This window comes from Thamnophis sirtalis, unplaced genomic scaffold (assembly GCF_051295495.1).
Source record: "Thamnophis sirtalis isolate CommonGarterSnake01/CBP01778 unplaced genomic scaffold, rThaSir2_p1.2 scaffold_7, whole genome shotgun sequence".
Lineage (NCBI taxonomy): Eukaryota > Metazoa > Chordata > Lepidosauria > Squamata > Natricidae > Thamnophis > Thamnophis sirtalis.
Window position 1 is genome coordinate 95613720 of NW_028261387.1, and position 15325 is coordinate 95629044.

At 46.6% G+C, this 15325-nt stretch overlaps 1 protein-coding gene across 1 annotated transcript in view; it reads left to right on the forward strand.

Moving 5' to 3' along the window:
- The first annotated feature begins 9219 nt into the window (after positions 1-9219).
- Positions 9220-15325, forward strand: part of LOC106551115 (BPI fold-containing family B member 6) — a 27432-nt gene continuing 21326 nt past the window's right edge. The window contains exon 1 of the mRNA XM_087720880.1: positions 9220-9248. Coding sequence (XP_087577006.1) covers positions 9220-9248 — 29 coding nt within the window. The remainder of the gene's footprint in view (positions 9249-15325) is intronic.

Genomic DNA, 15325 nt, shown 5'->3' on the forward strand with positions numbered 1-15325 from the left:
GAAAGATTGAGGGAACTCAGGGCTAAGCCGCCTCTTATCTAACTGTTCCCTAAGCAGCATTTCTTCCCCCCTCAAGGTCTTTCTCACATACCATTACAGAACCCAAACTCCCAGAATTTGCAGTCCAAAGGGATTTATGGGGCTTCTAAGAGCTGCCATCCCAAGAGAAGCCACCAGGGGGAGGAATACTACTAAATGGAGTTCCTGCTCCACCCAAGGAATTCTGGGAATTAGCTCAATGGTGCCAAATTATTGGTTGTTCTCGATTCAGGCCTACCCAAGATCCCAGCCTTTGCTGGATTACTGGACTACAGTTCCCTTCACTGCAGCCGACAAGGCCAGGGGCCCTACTGGCTGGGAGTCATTGGAAGTGTAGTCCAAAATAGCTCTAAAGCTGGCATGACAGACTCCAATCCCAACAATTCTCAGCCCGAACCGATCATAGTTATATAAACTGGAATAACAGAATTATTTTCCACGCTTGCCCTTTGATTTGCCGCTTACAGCTAGTCCTCGACTTACAACCATCCATTGTTCAACTGTTCGAAGTTGCAACATCCCTGGAAAAAGTGACTTAGGATTGGTCCCCGCACTTACGACCGTCGCAACGATCACGTGGTCCTAATTGGCACACACATTCGTGATGGTTGCATTCCTCCCAGAATGACGTGATCACTGTTTCCACCTCACCTCAGCCGGTTTCTGACCGACAAAATCGATGAGGGAAGCGGGATTCGGTTAACAACCACGTGTTTCACTTAACAACGTGATTCACTTAACAGCTGCGGGGGTTTAGCTAAGAACCATAGCAAATGAAAGTCTTAAAATCAGGCACGACTGACTTAACAACCGCCTTGCTTAGCAGGGGGACTTCTGGCCGGGGATAGTCGTCGTAAGTCGAGGACTACCTGTGGAATCGATATAACAGAAGAAACCCTCGCATTTTCTCTCGTTTAACCCAATGGGGATCTCGGGGTGGCCATTGGTGGCATGTGGGAATTGCTGGCCTGGGGAATTCTGGGAGTTGAAGTTCGTTGGTCTTAAAAGTTGCCAAGTTGGAGACCCCTGATGTAGAATAGTGGCTCTATTTAAAATTATTTGAATTAATTAAGTTTAAGGGTAGGTCTGTTTAAAATGGGAGGAGGGGAAAGGAACCGATGCAATATGCCCAAGGATTTAAAACAGGGGTGTCAAATTCAAGGCCTGCCCCATCACCAGCAGGGCTGAGAAAAATCTATCGAATGCAGCCAGATTCGATTCAAGGTTGAAATTATCTACCTCACCAACAGCAAAGCTTGGCAACCGTCTTCGGCCTTGTGCAATCCTCAACAATATCCTGTGTTTTATGGATGGGGCCACAATTCGCAGGCAGGCAGTGGTTACGAGCTAAGGAGCAGCACAACAAAAAAGAATAACAAGAGTTGGAAGGGACCTCAGAGGTCTTCTAGTCCAGCCCCCTGCTCAAGCAGGAGACCCTTACAGAATTACAGAATAACAGAATTGGAAGGGAACCTGGAGGTCTTCTAGTCCAGCCCCCTGCTCAAGCAGGAGACCCTTATGGAAGGGACCTCGGAGGTCTTCTAGTCCAACCCTCTGCTCAAGTAGGAGACTCTAGGGGCCTACACCATTTCAGACAAACAGAATTGCAGAATGACAAGAGTTGGAAAGGATCTCAGAGGTCTTCTAGTCCAGCCCCCTGCTCAAGCAGGAGACCCTTGCGGAATTACAGAATAATGGAGCTGGAATGGATCTTAGAGGTCTTCTAGTCTAACCCCCTGTTCAAGCAGGAAACCCTTACAGAATTACAGAATAACAGAGTTGGAAGGGACCTTGGAGGTCTTCTAGTCCAGCCCCCTGCTCAAGCAGGAGACCCTTGCGGAATTACAGAATAATGGAGCTGGAAGGGATCTTAGAGGTCTTCTAGTCCAACCCCCTGTTCAAGCAGGAAACCCTTACAGAATTACAGAATAACAAGAGTTGGAAGGGGCCTTGGAGGTCTTCTAGTCCAACCCTCTGCTCAAGTAGGAGACTCTAGGGGCCTACACCATTTCAGACAAGCAGGAGACAGAATTGCAGAATGACAAGAGTTGGAAGGGATCTCAGAGATCTTCTAGTCCAGCCCCCTGCTCAAGCAGGAGACCCTTACAGAATTACAGAATAACAGAAGAGTTGGAAGGGACCTTGGAGGTCTTCTAGTCCAACCCTCTGCTCAGGCAGGAAACCCGTCACCATTTCAGATAAATGGTTGTCTAGTCTCTTCTTATAAACTCCCACTGTTGGAGCATTGGCAACTTCTGGTGGCAAGCAGTTCCAGTGGTTAATTGTTCCCACTGCCAGGAAAGGCTGAGATGATTTAAGTCAGTGTTTCTCAACCTTGGTGACTTTAAGTCCTGTGGACTTCAACTCCCAGAATTCCCCAGCCAGCTATGCTGGCTGGGGGATTCTGGGAGTTGAAGTCCACAGGACTTAAAGTCACCAAGGTTGAGAAACACTGATTTAAGCTACGAATTTAAAACAGGTGCTCGCTCCAAACTTCACAAAGCTTTTAGCACAAAAATCTTAATTCGTACAATCTCTTTACAAACTAGAACTGAATCGAAGAAGCTTCTTGGATGAGAAGCGAAACACCTTCAAGGAAAAAAAAACCAAGTCCAGCTGCCTTTTGGGGAAAAACCCCTTTGGGTCAACTCTTAATTTGAATTTAGTAAACTTTTAAGAATTTATTACGTAGTAATGGACTTACGACCTCCCACTGAGACCACAACATCTATTGCTAAGCGAGAGTGATTTTTGCTCCGTTTTACAATCTTTTTTGTTAAGTGAGTCATGCAGTTGTTAAGTGAGTCACATGGTTGTTAAATGAATCCCACTTGCCCTATTAACGTTGCTTGTCAGAAGGTCACAAAACCATCACAAATACAAGCCAGTGGCCAAGCGTCCGGATTTCGATTATGTGACCATGGGAATGCTGTAAGGGTTGTAACTGTGAAAAACGGTCGTATCTCCCTTTTTTTTCCTCAGATGTTGTAACCGCGAACGGTCCCTAAATGAATGGTTGTAAGTTGAGGACCTTGCATTGTAATGAAATAGCGATGGAGACTGGAGGCTGAGAACCTGTTATGTTATAGAGCAGGGATCTCCAACCTTGGCAACTTTAAGACTTCTGGAATTTGAGGGCATGGCTGACGTCGCGGCGAGACAACGCATCCCGTGGGAAGCTCCGCGGGATCATCGATATCCCAGTTGTCAGGGGATCCTAATCGGATCTAAAACACCCCGTAGAGGTGGTAATCGAGGGGAGGACACTCCACCGATCTCAGGGAGCTTGCAAACTCCCTGATGGATCCGGAGAAAGCAGCCATTGCAAGCCGCTATGAAGCTGGGACAGCCGCCGGAAGAGCGAGAAGATGGAAGGAAGGTGTGATCGATCGGGGTGAGATGCCTTCAAATATGAACTTTTAAAATCCTTTTTAAAAGAGCCTCCTTCTTCCAACAGATGAGGAGAAGGAAGGAACAGCTGGAAGTGATGGTGGTGTCCATCTATCCATCCTTCTTCTCTCCTCTCGTTTCCACCTTCCCTTCCGCAATGGGGTTTATTTATTTATTTATTAGACTTATATACCGCTTCATAGGGCTTTCAGCCCTCTCTAAGCGGTTTACAGAGTCAGCATATTGCCCCCAACAACAGTCTGGGTCCTCATTTCACCCACCTCGGAAGGATGGAAGGCTGAGTCAACCTTGAGCCGGTGAGATTTGAACCGCCGAACTGCAGATAACAGTCAGCTGAAGTGGCCTGCACTACTGCACCCTAACCACTGTGCCACCTCGGCTCTTTAATGGAAGCATGATGGAACAATCAACCAATGGAGCAGCTTGCCTCCAAGAGGTTCTGAGTGGCTCCATCAGGCTTTGGAAAAGAGACTGGATAAACATTTGTCTGAAATGTTATAGGGTTCCCTGCTCGAGCTACGGGTTAGACTAGAAGACCTCCAAGGTCCCTTCCAATTCTTATGAATTTCTCTGTCCGGGATTATAAGAAGGCAGGAGCACAATAGATTTGTAACTTTGGAAGGTACCTGGGGATTAAATTTGCAGGTGACACTAAGCTGGCAGGATCCAGAAGATAAGCTTAGGATCCCAGAAATATCTTGGCAGACTTGAACAATGGGCCCTATCCGACAACAGGAAGTTTAAGGTGGAGAAAAGCAACGTTTTGGCACCTGAGCAGGAACACGGTTGTTAAGTGAATCTCGTTTCCCCAGATGAGGTGAAACCTGGCTCAAAAACAGTCACTGTGAGAGGGATTTTGGAGTCTTAGTGGACAATCTCTTAAACAGCAGCCAGCCATGTGTGGCAGCAGCCAAAAAAGCTAATATGATCCTGGGTTGTATAAACAAGAGGCGTAGAATCAAAATCACGTGCTGCTTTAGAAATCCTTCGTAAGGCCACACCTGGAATATTCTGCATCCAGTTTTGGTCACCGCGTTACAAAAAAGATGTTGATAGATTTTGGAAAAAGTTCAGAGAAGAGCAACAGGAGCAGCCAAAAAGAAAGAGGGAGGGGGAGAAGAAGAAGGGGAAGAAGGAGAAGGAGAAGGAGAAGGGGAAAGAAAGAAAAGGAAGGAAGGAAGGAAGGAAGAAAGAAAGAAAGAAAGAAAGAAAGAAAGAAAGAAAGAAAGAAAGAAGAAAGAAAGAAAGAAAGAAAGAAAGAAAGAAAAGCAGCAGCCAAAAAAGCTAATATGATCCTGGGTTGTATAAACAAGAGGCATAGAATCAAAATCACGTGAAGTATTACTACTGCTTTATAAAGCGGAAGGAAGGAAGGAAGGAAAGAAAGAAAGAAAGAAAGAAGGAAAAGTAGCCCCCAGAAAAGCTAATATGATCCTGGGTTGTATAAACAAGAGGCATAGAATCAGAATCACGTGCTGCTTTAGAAATCCTTCGTAAGGATATTCCACACCTGGAATATTCTGCATCCAGTTTTGGTCCCCACGTTACAAAAAAGAGGTTGATAGGTTTTGGAAAAAGTTCAGAGAAGAGCAACAGGAGCAGCCAAAAAGAAAGAGGGAGGGGGAGAAGAAGAAGGGGAAGAAGGAGAAGGAGAAGGAGAAGGGGAAAGAAAGAAAAGGAAGGAAGGAAGGAAGGAAGGAAGAAAGAAAGAAAGAAAGAAAGAAAGAAAGAAAGAAAGAAAGAAAGAAAGAAAAGCAGCAGCCAAAAAAGCTAATATGATCCTGGGTTGTATAAACAAGAGGCATAGAATCAAAATCACGTGAAGTATTACTACTGCTTTATAAAGCGGAAGGAAGGAAGGAAAGAAAGAAAGAAAGAAAGAAGGAAAAGTAGCCCCCAGAAAAGCTAATATGATCCTGGGTTGTATAAACAAGAGGCATAGAATCAAAATCACAGTCTGCTTTAGAAATCCTTAGTAAGCATATTCCACACCTGGAATATTCTGCATCCAGTTTTGGTCCCCACGTTACAAAAAAGATGTTGATAGATTTTGGAAAAAGTTCAGAGAAGAGCAACAGGAGCAGCCAAAAAGAAAGAGGGAGGGGGAGAAGAAGAAGAGGAAGGAGGAGGAGGAGAAGAGGAAAGAAAGAAAGAAAGTTAAAGAAAGAAAGAAAAAAAGAAAGAGAAAGAAAGATAGAAAGAAAGAAAAAGAAAAAGAAAGAAAAAGAAAGAAAGAAAAAGAAAGAAAGAAAGAGAAAGAAAGAAAGAAAGAGAAAGAAAGAAAGAAAGAAAGAAAAGCAGCCGCCATAAAAGCTAATATGATCCTTGGTTGCATAAACAGAGGCATAGAATCAAAATCACATGAAGTATTAGTACCGCTTTATAAAGCCTTAGTAAGGCCACCCCTGGAATATTCTGCATCCAGTTTTGGTCCCCACATTACAAAAAAGATGTTGAGACTTTGGAAAAAGTTCAGAGAAGACAAAGTAAGATGATTAAAGGCCTGGAGGCAAAAATATACGGGTTGCAGGATTTGGGCTTGGCTAATCTAGAGGAAAGAAGGACTAGGGGGGACATGATAGCAGGATTCCAGTATTTGAGGGGCTGCCACCAAGAAGAGGGGGGCGGTCAAATTCTTTTCCAAAGCACCGGAAGGCAGAACAAGAAGCAATGGGTGGAAACTAATCAAGGAGAGAAGCAACTTGGAACTGAGGAGAAACTTCCTAACAGTGAGAAAAATTAACCAGTGGAACTTCTTGCCTCTGGAAGTCATGGATGCTTGAAAACCTCCTTCTTGAAAACTTCCAGTGATGGGGCACCCACAATTTCTGGAGGCAAGCTATCCCACTGATCAAATATTCTGTTAGAAAATTTATCCTGCTTCTTTCCTTAACAGAATAACAGAGTTGGAAGGGACCTTGGAGGTCTTCTAGTCCCACCCTCTCCTCGATCAGGGCGCCCGACACCATTCCAGACAAATGCTTGTCCAATCTCTTCTTTAAAAGCCCCAGGTGATGGTTTTAACCGTCGGGAAGTTGCTCTTTAGTTTTAGGTTCCTTCCCTCCCTGATTAGTTTCCACCCATTGCTTCTCGTCCTGCCTTTGTTGTCCCCAAAACTGGGCTCTTGTTTAGTGTCGAAGCCGATAAATCACCGGACACAAAGGGGGGGGGCACAGAATTATACTTTTGATTTTGGTACCAAGATAGGAGGACCCCGGTTTGAAAAGCTGACCAAGGGGTCAAGATTAGAATCTTTTTACAGCAGTTTTTAATAGTCAAGGGATGGTCGGCTTCAACCCTCTGCCCTTCCCTTAATAATGCACGCATAACCGATAATATATTGATCGGTTGTTTGGATTTCAGCCCCCTAAACCTTTACCTTTGTTATGCTAAATAGCTAAATGTCACTCCACCTTGAGGTATCTTGCAAAATGTGCCACCTCTATCTGGGTTTTGGGGTTTTTTCTTATAAACAAGCTATTCTTATTCCTAACATCCTGGCTAGTGGTTTTAAGGTGCTAATTTCTGTCTTGCTGTTAATGTGCAGCCCCCCCCCCCACTTCCTATTGCAGAGCAGAATAAAAGAACAAACAGCTTTATCTGAGGCCGCTCCCCCCCGCTCCCCCCTCCTTCTGCAGAGAAAAGTAAAAGCAGTTTAAAACTTTTGTCTGAGCCAGGAAACCCCCCCCCCCCGCACTGCCTCCAATCCCCCGCCTCCCTCTGTGGTGAGAGAGTCAGGAAGGAGCAAAGCAGTGGTGAAATATAATTATGACCCCCCCACACACCAGTTTTGTGGGCGTGGCTTTTGGGTGGGGGGACATCGTGTGACTGGGTGGGCTGTGGCCAAATTTTTTCATGTTCAGCTTTTTAAAAAGCATTTGTTTCCCCCTGTTCGTTCGTGCAAACTGCTTTAAAAAGCTTTTTAAAAAGCTTTTTTTTTTTTACTATTGGTTTGCAGAATCAAGGAAAATCGTCCCAACTGGTTTCGCTGAACCGGGTGGGTTTCACCCCTGGAGTAAAACCCTTAAAAGCCGAGGTGGCGCAGTGATTAAATGCAGCACTGCAGGCTACTTCAGCTGACTGCAGTTCTGCAGTTTGGCTGTTCAAATCTCACCGGCTCAGGGTTGACTCAGCCTTCCATCCTTCCGAGGTGGGTAAAATGAGGACCCGGATTGTTGTTGGGGACAATATGCTGACTCTGTAAACCGCTTGGAGAGGGCTGAAAGGCCTATGAAGCGGTATATAAGTCTAACTGCTATTGCTATTAATTGCCAAGGCAAAGAAATGAAGACAAGAGAAAAATGTTTTTTTAAAATCAGAATTCATATTCCTCCCTCTCCTGTCCATTCCACCCATACCTGGGTGCTATCTCTACATGTGACCCTCCCTCTGATACCCCCAGGACCTCACCTGGACATACATTCCATCATTCTGATCCTTTACCTTCAGGTGCTTTGGAGAATAAGTTGACCCCCCTCTTCTTTGTGGCAACTCCTGAGATATTGGAAGACTGCTATCCTGTCTCCCCTGGTCCTTCTTTCTATTAAACTAGACATACCCAGTTCCTGCAACCGTTCTTCATATGTTTTAGCCTCCAGTCCCCTAATCCTCTTTGTTGCTCTTCTCTGTACTCTTTCTAGAGTTTATACAATACAATAGCAGAGTTGGAAGGGACCTTGGAGGTCTTCTAGTCCAACCCCCTGCTCAGCCAGGAAACCCTATACCGTTTCAGACAAATGGCTGTCCAATATCTTCTTCCAGTGTTGGGGCATTCACAACTTCTGGAGGCAACTTCGGTTCCACTGATTAATTGTTCTAACTGTCAGGAAATTTCTCCTCAGTTCTAAGTTGCTTCTCTCCTTGATTAGTTTCCACCCATTGCTTCTTGTTCTACCCTCAGGTGCCTTGGAGAATAGCTTGACTCCCTCTTCTTTGTGGCAACCCCTGAGATATTGGAAGACTCCCATCATGTCTCCCCTGGTCCTTCTTTTCATCAAACTAGACACACCCAGTTCCTGCAACCGTTCTTCATATGTTTTAGCCTCCAGTCCCCTAATCCTCTTTGTTGCTCTTCTCTGCACTCTTTCTAGAGTTTATACAATACAATAGCAGAGTTGGAAGGGACCTTGGAGGTCTTCTAGTCCAACCCCCTGCTCAGCCAGGAAACCCTATACCGTTTCAGACAAATGGTTGTCCAATATCTTCTTCCAGTGTTGGGGCATTCACAACTTCTGGAGGCAACTTCGGTTCCACTGATTAATTGTTCTCACTGTCAGGAAATTTCTCCTCAGTTTTAAGTTGCTTATCTCCTTGATTAGTTTCCACCCATTGCTTCTTGTTCTACACTCAGGTGCCTTGGAGAATAGCTTGACTCCCTCTTCTTTGTGGCAACCCCTGAGATATTGGAAGACTGCTATCATGTCTCCCCTGGTCCTTCTTTTCATTAAACTAGACATCCCCAGTTCCTGCAACCGTTCTTCATATGTTTTAGCCTCCAGTCCCCTAGTCCTCTTTCTTGCTCTTCTCTGCACTCTTTCTAGAGTCTCCACATCTTTTTTATAGTGTTGTTGCAGAAAATGACTTTAGACTTCTCAGGATACAGGAAAAGTTTATTTGGCAGCCAGATTCAGAAAGCTAGCCCATGGCTTAGCATTGCAAGTTCTGAATTATGGAAGCACGCGTTCTTATACATTCTCAAAGGCAGCGTAACACGGAAACCCTTAACTCATTCCTTAGTGGTTACCTTGAGGAGAGAAGCCTTATAAGGAGATGGGGTCTTACTTCTCCTTCTGTTACAGGTATGGACGACGTGCCATTAACGAACTTTAATTGAACTTTGTGGTTTCCACTTTTGACACAGGGACGTTGGCTAGAACATCTTGTGGTTAGAGAATGATGACATTTCTCTGTCCCTTTAAGCAAGCGTCTATCTATCCTTTTTATGCCACGTCTTCATTCTTATATTTTTTAATCCATATTTTATTCTACTGTTGAAAGAAATGTCCTTCTGGGTTCAGCTCCAAGTGGGGAAGAAGACACTGGAGACATGGAGGCTGCTTGGAAAGATGGTTTTAATGGTGGACAGGACCACATGGCTTGAGCCCTGAACAGAAAAGGGGATCACATGCTTTGATGTTGGTGGAGAAGAAGAGAAGGGCAGAGGGAGGGGCTTGCTAGGCTTTTTATAACCTGTTTAGTCCCACCTCTCTGTTTCCTGTTCCTGTGTAAGAAATGTATTCTGATTGGTTGTCAGACTCCCATGGTGCCATGCAGGGGCTACTCTCTAGGCTGTGGTGAGTTCTCAGATGCCTTGTTGAGTATATTATCATGCCTTTCTGTAGCTGCTGGTGAAGTCTTTATTATGTAAAGTGGGCTAGCCTGGCCATCTCAATGGCCCATTAACTGGGGATGGGCAGGAAGCTACAGGCAACTATTCTGTCTTTTAAAACATGTTTCTTTCTTTTCACATCCAGAGAAATATTCTGCCTTTTCAATATTTCCTAGGATATTTCATTTTCCTGGGAGAGGGCTGGGTGATAACTTCCCACACTACTTTAGTGTGGTGACCAAAACTGGATGCAGGATTCTAGGTGTGGCCTTACTAAGGCTTTATAGAGCGGTATTAGCACCTCCCTTGATCTTGATTATATCCCTCTGTTAATGCAATTTAGGATTGCGTTGGCTTTTTCGACAGCTGGCTCATATTTCAAGGAGCCATTCAGCCCAAACTGAAGGTCAGCAGCCGGAGGGCCAGCCCCCCATCTCAGCCACCTGTCTGCTTCCTCACGACCAGGGCCTTTCTTTGTCTCAAACCGCCGGGACAATAAGCCACCATCCGTGGGCCTCTGGAAGGAAGCCGCGAACAGAGGGATTGTGTCGTCAGCGGCGTATTTGGGGGCCCTGCCATCTGTCTCACCGTGACGGCCAAGGTGGATGGCAGCTGTCCCTGGATTCTGCCAGCATCCCCCGGGGGAAGGGGGTGGGGTGGGGGCTTCAACCGTCTTGCTTCAGCATCTGATGATCCATCAGGGAGCCTTCTTAGCTGCTGTGTCTCTTCCAGCCCCCCCTGCCCCCCCCCGGAGAAGACGGTGCAGAGAACGGGAAATTCAGCAAGTTTTGATGTGATGTTTGACAATGATGACAATGCATTTTTCTCTGAATAGGGAAAGCTGGGGGAAAGCATTGGAGATTTTTTTTAAAAAAAGCTGACCTCCAAGTTTTGGCATAACATTTTATAGAAGGAAAGGAAGGAAGGAAGGAAGGAAGAAAGGAAGGAAGGAAGGAAAGAAGAGAGGGAAAGGAAAAGACGAAGAAGGGGAAAGAAAGGAGGGAGGGAAAGAAGGAACGAAAAGGGAAAGAAGTGTGTTAAGTAAGTTTCCTGTTGGGAGAGCGAGTACGTTCAGAGAAGCGTTGTGAGAGTTGTGTTGGAGAACACACAAACCAGCCCACAGAGACACTGCAGTTTAAATAGGCTTTTACTTTCGTGGAAATAGAGGTATCAGAGTCCATCAAACAGTCCAAGTCATACACGGATAAGACAGTCGGTCATCAGCGTCTTTCAGTTAAGGGATAATCCAAATAACATAGTCCAGTATCATACAATCAGTCCGGTACACAAAATTTGTTAGCAGTTGCAAAACTTACAATAGCTCAGGGCACTTTCTAACAGCCAGCTTCCAAAACACTCAGATCAGATTAGCCCAGCATCTAACAAACAGTCGTTCTGGCTCCCTCTTATGGCCGATTGAGGAAATAGCACCCAATCACATTTTACAGTATGATTTAAAGAAAACAGGTACAACATCGTTACGTGATTTATATATTGCCAACCCAACCATTAGAATTATATTCCTAACAAAGGGAAAGGAAAGAAGGAAGAAAGGAAACGAAAGAAAAAAAGGGAAGGGAAGGAAGAAAAGGCAACGAAGAAGGGGAAGGAAAGAAGGGAGGTAGGAATAGAGGAAGGAAAAGAAGGAGGGAGGGAGGAGGGAAGGGAAGGAAAAAGTGGAAAAGGAAAGTTCAAAGAAGAATGGGAAGGGGAAAAAAGGGGGAGGAGGGAAAGAAGGAAGGAAGGAAAAGGGGAAGAAAGGAAAGGAAAGAAGGAAGAAAAGAAAAATGGAAGGAAGAAAGGAAAGGGCAAAGAAGAAGGGGAAGGAAAGGAGGGAAGGAGGAAGGAATAGAGGGAGGGAGGAGGAAAGGAAGGGCTACATGCCATCATTTCTCAGAGCAACAAAATAGAGTCACCATGGGGAGTTGGGTGGCATAGAAGTTGAGCAATCAATCAATCTATTAGTTGACAAAATATCCTGATCAAGGAAGCAGGTGCTGGCTGGGGAATTCTGGGAGTTGAAGTCCACCCTTCTGGAAGGTGCCACCGGTTCAGAAACGGACAGTGAGAAAGAAGGGAGTGTGTAGGGCTGTTCAGTCACAAGGCGGGATTGTGGGGGAGAAGCTGCCTTCTGTCCATGCAGGAAATTCAGATCCTGCTTTGCAATACATCAAATCCCTCTTTTGGAAGGGGTGGGGGTCTTTGTAAGCGTTAAGAGCAGAAGCCCAGATCCCCCCCCATGTTAACCATACCCCCCCACCTCTTAAGGAGGTCCAATCTCTGCTTTTGGCCCACCACTGTCTAGATTTTGGGGCTGCAAGTTCTCACACCCTTTGCAAGAGCAACCGCAGAGTAGCCTTCCCTCCCAGAGGTGGAATTCAGCCGGTTCGTACCAGTTCACCCTAACCAGTAGTGGAAATTGCGGGCACTTTTTTGAGGCTGGGTCAGAGGTAAGTTTCTGCCGGTTCGGCCCAGATCGGGCGAAACGGTAATGGCGGTGGCGGCGGAGTCTGCCCACCCACCCGGATGCTTCTGCATGCGCAGAAACATCGCATGAGCAAACTGGTAGTAAAATAAATTGAAACCCACCACTGGACCAGGCGGAAGTGCGGAAGGCGCCTGCGCGGGCAAGGCGCCTGCGTGGAGGGTCCATAGGCACCCACGAACTGGTGGGCACACAAGATGCCAACTTTCTGACTTAGGCCGGTAACTCAATTCTTTTCGATCTCAGCCGCTTTTAAGAAGCCTGGATTTCACCTCCCAGAATCCCCCAGCCAGCCATGCTGGCTGGGGAATTCTGGGAGTTGAAGTCCACGAGTCTTAAAGTTCCCAAGCTGGCTGGGGAATTCTGGGAGTTGAAGTCCACAAGTCTTAAAGTTCCCAAGTTCGGATTCCCCTGGTTTAAAAGAAAAGGAGGTGGGCACACAAGATGCCAACTTTCTGACTTAGGCCGGTGACTCAATTCTTTTCGATCTCAGCCGCTTTTAAGAAGCCTGGACTTCAACTCCCAGAATCCCCCAGCCAGCTCTGAATCCTGGGAGTTGAAGTCCAGCGCTCTTAAAGGGGTCGGAATTGCGGAACACAACAGTAGCTGCTCTCCGTAACAACATACAAGTTAGTTCTCGACTTACGACCGGCCATATAATGAATGTACCAAGTTAATGACGGATCTCCCAGAACTACTCAGAACCCATTTTTTTGGGGGTGGTGGGGAGGATGACAGCCCCCCACAAACACATCCGGGTGGGGGATCACGAGATCACATTTTGGGTGTGGATTTTCAACGTCTTGACTGTAATTTACAATGTTTTGGGACCTTTTCCAAAGTTTGATTTCCACTTTCTGGCAACCCCCCCCCAAAAAAAACGCCCATGGGAGGGGGTGGGGGAATGGACTCACATAACGACCGTCGTGAGAAGCAGTCGTAGCTTCCAAACTGAACACAGAACGACTCGGCTTACGACCGCAAGGACTGACAACCGGGATGATGGTCGTAAGTTGAGGATTACTGCGTATCAAGCCCACCCCAGGGCTTGGGAGGGGATCATGGAAGTTGTAGTCAGGATGGTCGTAGAGAAGTGGACACCCCCCCCCCCCCACAAATGGCCAAGAATCCTGCTGGCTGCTTTGAGGTACGCTGGATTGGGTGAAGAAGGGCAGCCGGGCATTTCTCTGTTTATTTCCCCCAGACCCCCCCCCCACCAAATCCTGCCCCCCCTTGGGACCCCTCCCCTGCAGGGTCTGGGATCTTGCCCTCCCCGTACCGCGCATAGATCTGACCACGCCTTCTGCGCGCTTTCTGTGCAGCCGTGCGAGAGGGGGGACGCAGCCAAGTCCTGTTATCAAGAGTCCTTTTGTATACCACAAACTTTTTGTATATTTTTAATTCTGCTGCAACATGATAATAAATTCATTTCAATAAAAACTGCCTCCTGGGCCGGAGTCTTTTATTATGATTTCCCCTAAGCAACAAGAGCTCCTTTTCTCTCTCTGTGTGTGTGTGTGTGTTGCATGCTGCTTTTTCTGTACCGGGTTGTGTTCCCTTGCAAACGTTTCACGACCCAACTAGGTAACATCATCAGTGCTTGAAGGGTGGGAGGTTTGCAGAGTGGGTGAGGAGGGAGGAAGAAGAGGAAGACTGTGGGGTCCTTGGTGCTCTCTGAGCTTAGTTGTTTTCTTGCGGACGTTTCATGACCCAACTAGGGAACATTATCAGTGCTAGAAGGAAAGGTGGGTTTCAAGAGGAGGAGGGAGGAGGAAGAGGAGGGAGGAAGAGGAAGAAGAGGGAAGGAGGGAAGGAGAGGAGATGGTGGTGGACAACTGTGGGGTCCTTGGGGGTTCTCTGAGCTTGATTGATTTCTTGCAGGCGTTTCATGACCCAACTAGGTAACATCATCAGTGCTAGAAGGGAGTGGGGGTTCAAGAGGAGGAGGGAGGAGGACTGTGGGGTCCTTGGTGCTCTCTCTAAGCTTACTTAATTTCTTGAAGGCTTTTCATGACCCAACTAGGTAACATCATCAGTGCTAGAAGGAAGGGGGAGTTCAAGAGGAGGAAGAGAGAGGAGGAAGAGGAGGGAGGGAGGAAGAGGAGGACTGTGGGTTCCTTGGGGGTTCTCTAAGCTTACTTGATTTCTTGAAGGCTTTTCAGGACCCAACTAGGTAACATCATCAGTGCTAGAAGGAGTGGGGGTTGCAACAGGAGGAGGAGGAGGAGGACTGTGGGGTCCTTGATTCTCTCTGAGCTTAGTTGTTCTCTTACAGACATTTCATTACCAAACTAGGTGATATCACCAGTGCTAGAAGAGATTGGGGTTTGATCTCTGTTTATATACAGTGCCTGGCCCTGCCAGTGTTGGTCTAATGTTCTTGGTGGTTTCTTGATTAGGCCATTATTGAATGTTCGTTTGATTGTTTGTGTATGTTGGTAGTTCCTTAATTGTCCCATCAACACTGAGAGGGAAAGCCCCTTGTGTAGAAACAGGGAACAAACCCCAAACATCCTAGTACTGATGATGTTAGATAGTTGGGTCACGAAACGTCTGCAAGAAAACAACCAAGCTCAGAGAGCACCAGGGACTCCAAAGTCATTGTCTTCCTCCTCCTCCTCCTCCTCCTCCTCCTCCTCCTCCTCCTCCTCCTCCTCCTCCTCCTCCTCCTCCTCCTCCTCCTCCTCCTCCTCCTCCTCCTCCTCCTCCTCCTCTTGTTCTTAGCAAATCCTCCTCTCTTCTAGCACTCATGATGTTCCCTAGTTGGGTCATGAAATGTCTGCAAGGAAACCACCAAGCCCAGACAACATCAAGGACCACACAGTCTTCCTCCTCCTCCTCCTCCTCCTCCTCCTCCTCCTCCTCCTCCTCCTCTTCCTCTTCCTCCTCCACCACCACCACCACCACCGCCTCCGCCTTCTCTTCTCCACAAACACCATTCCCTCTAGCCCTGATGATGTTCCCTAGTTGGGTAATGAAACATCCAAGCATCCCAGCTCAGAGAGCAGCAAAGGACCCCACAACTTAACCCTGGATATTCTCTTCTCTTGATCTCTCTCTAG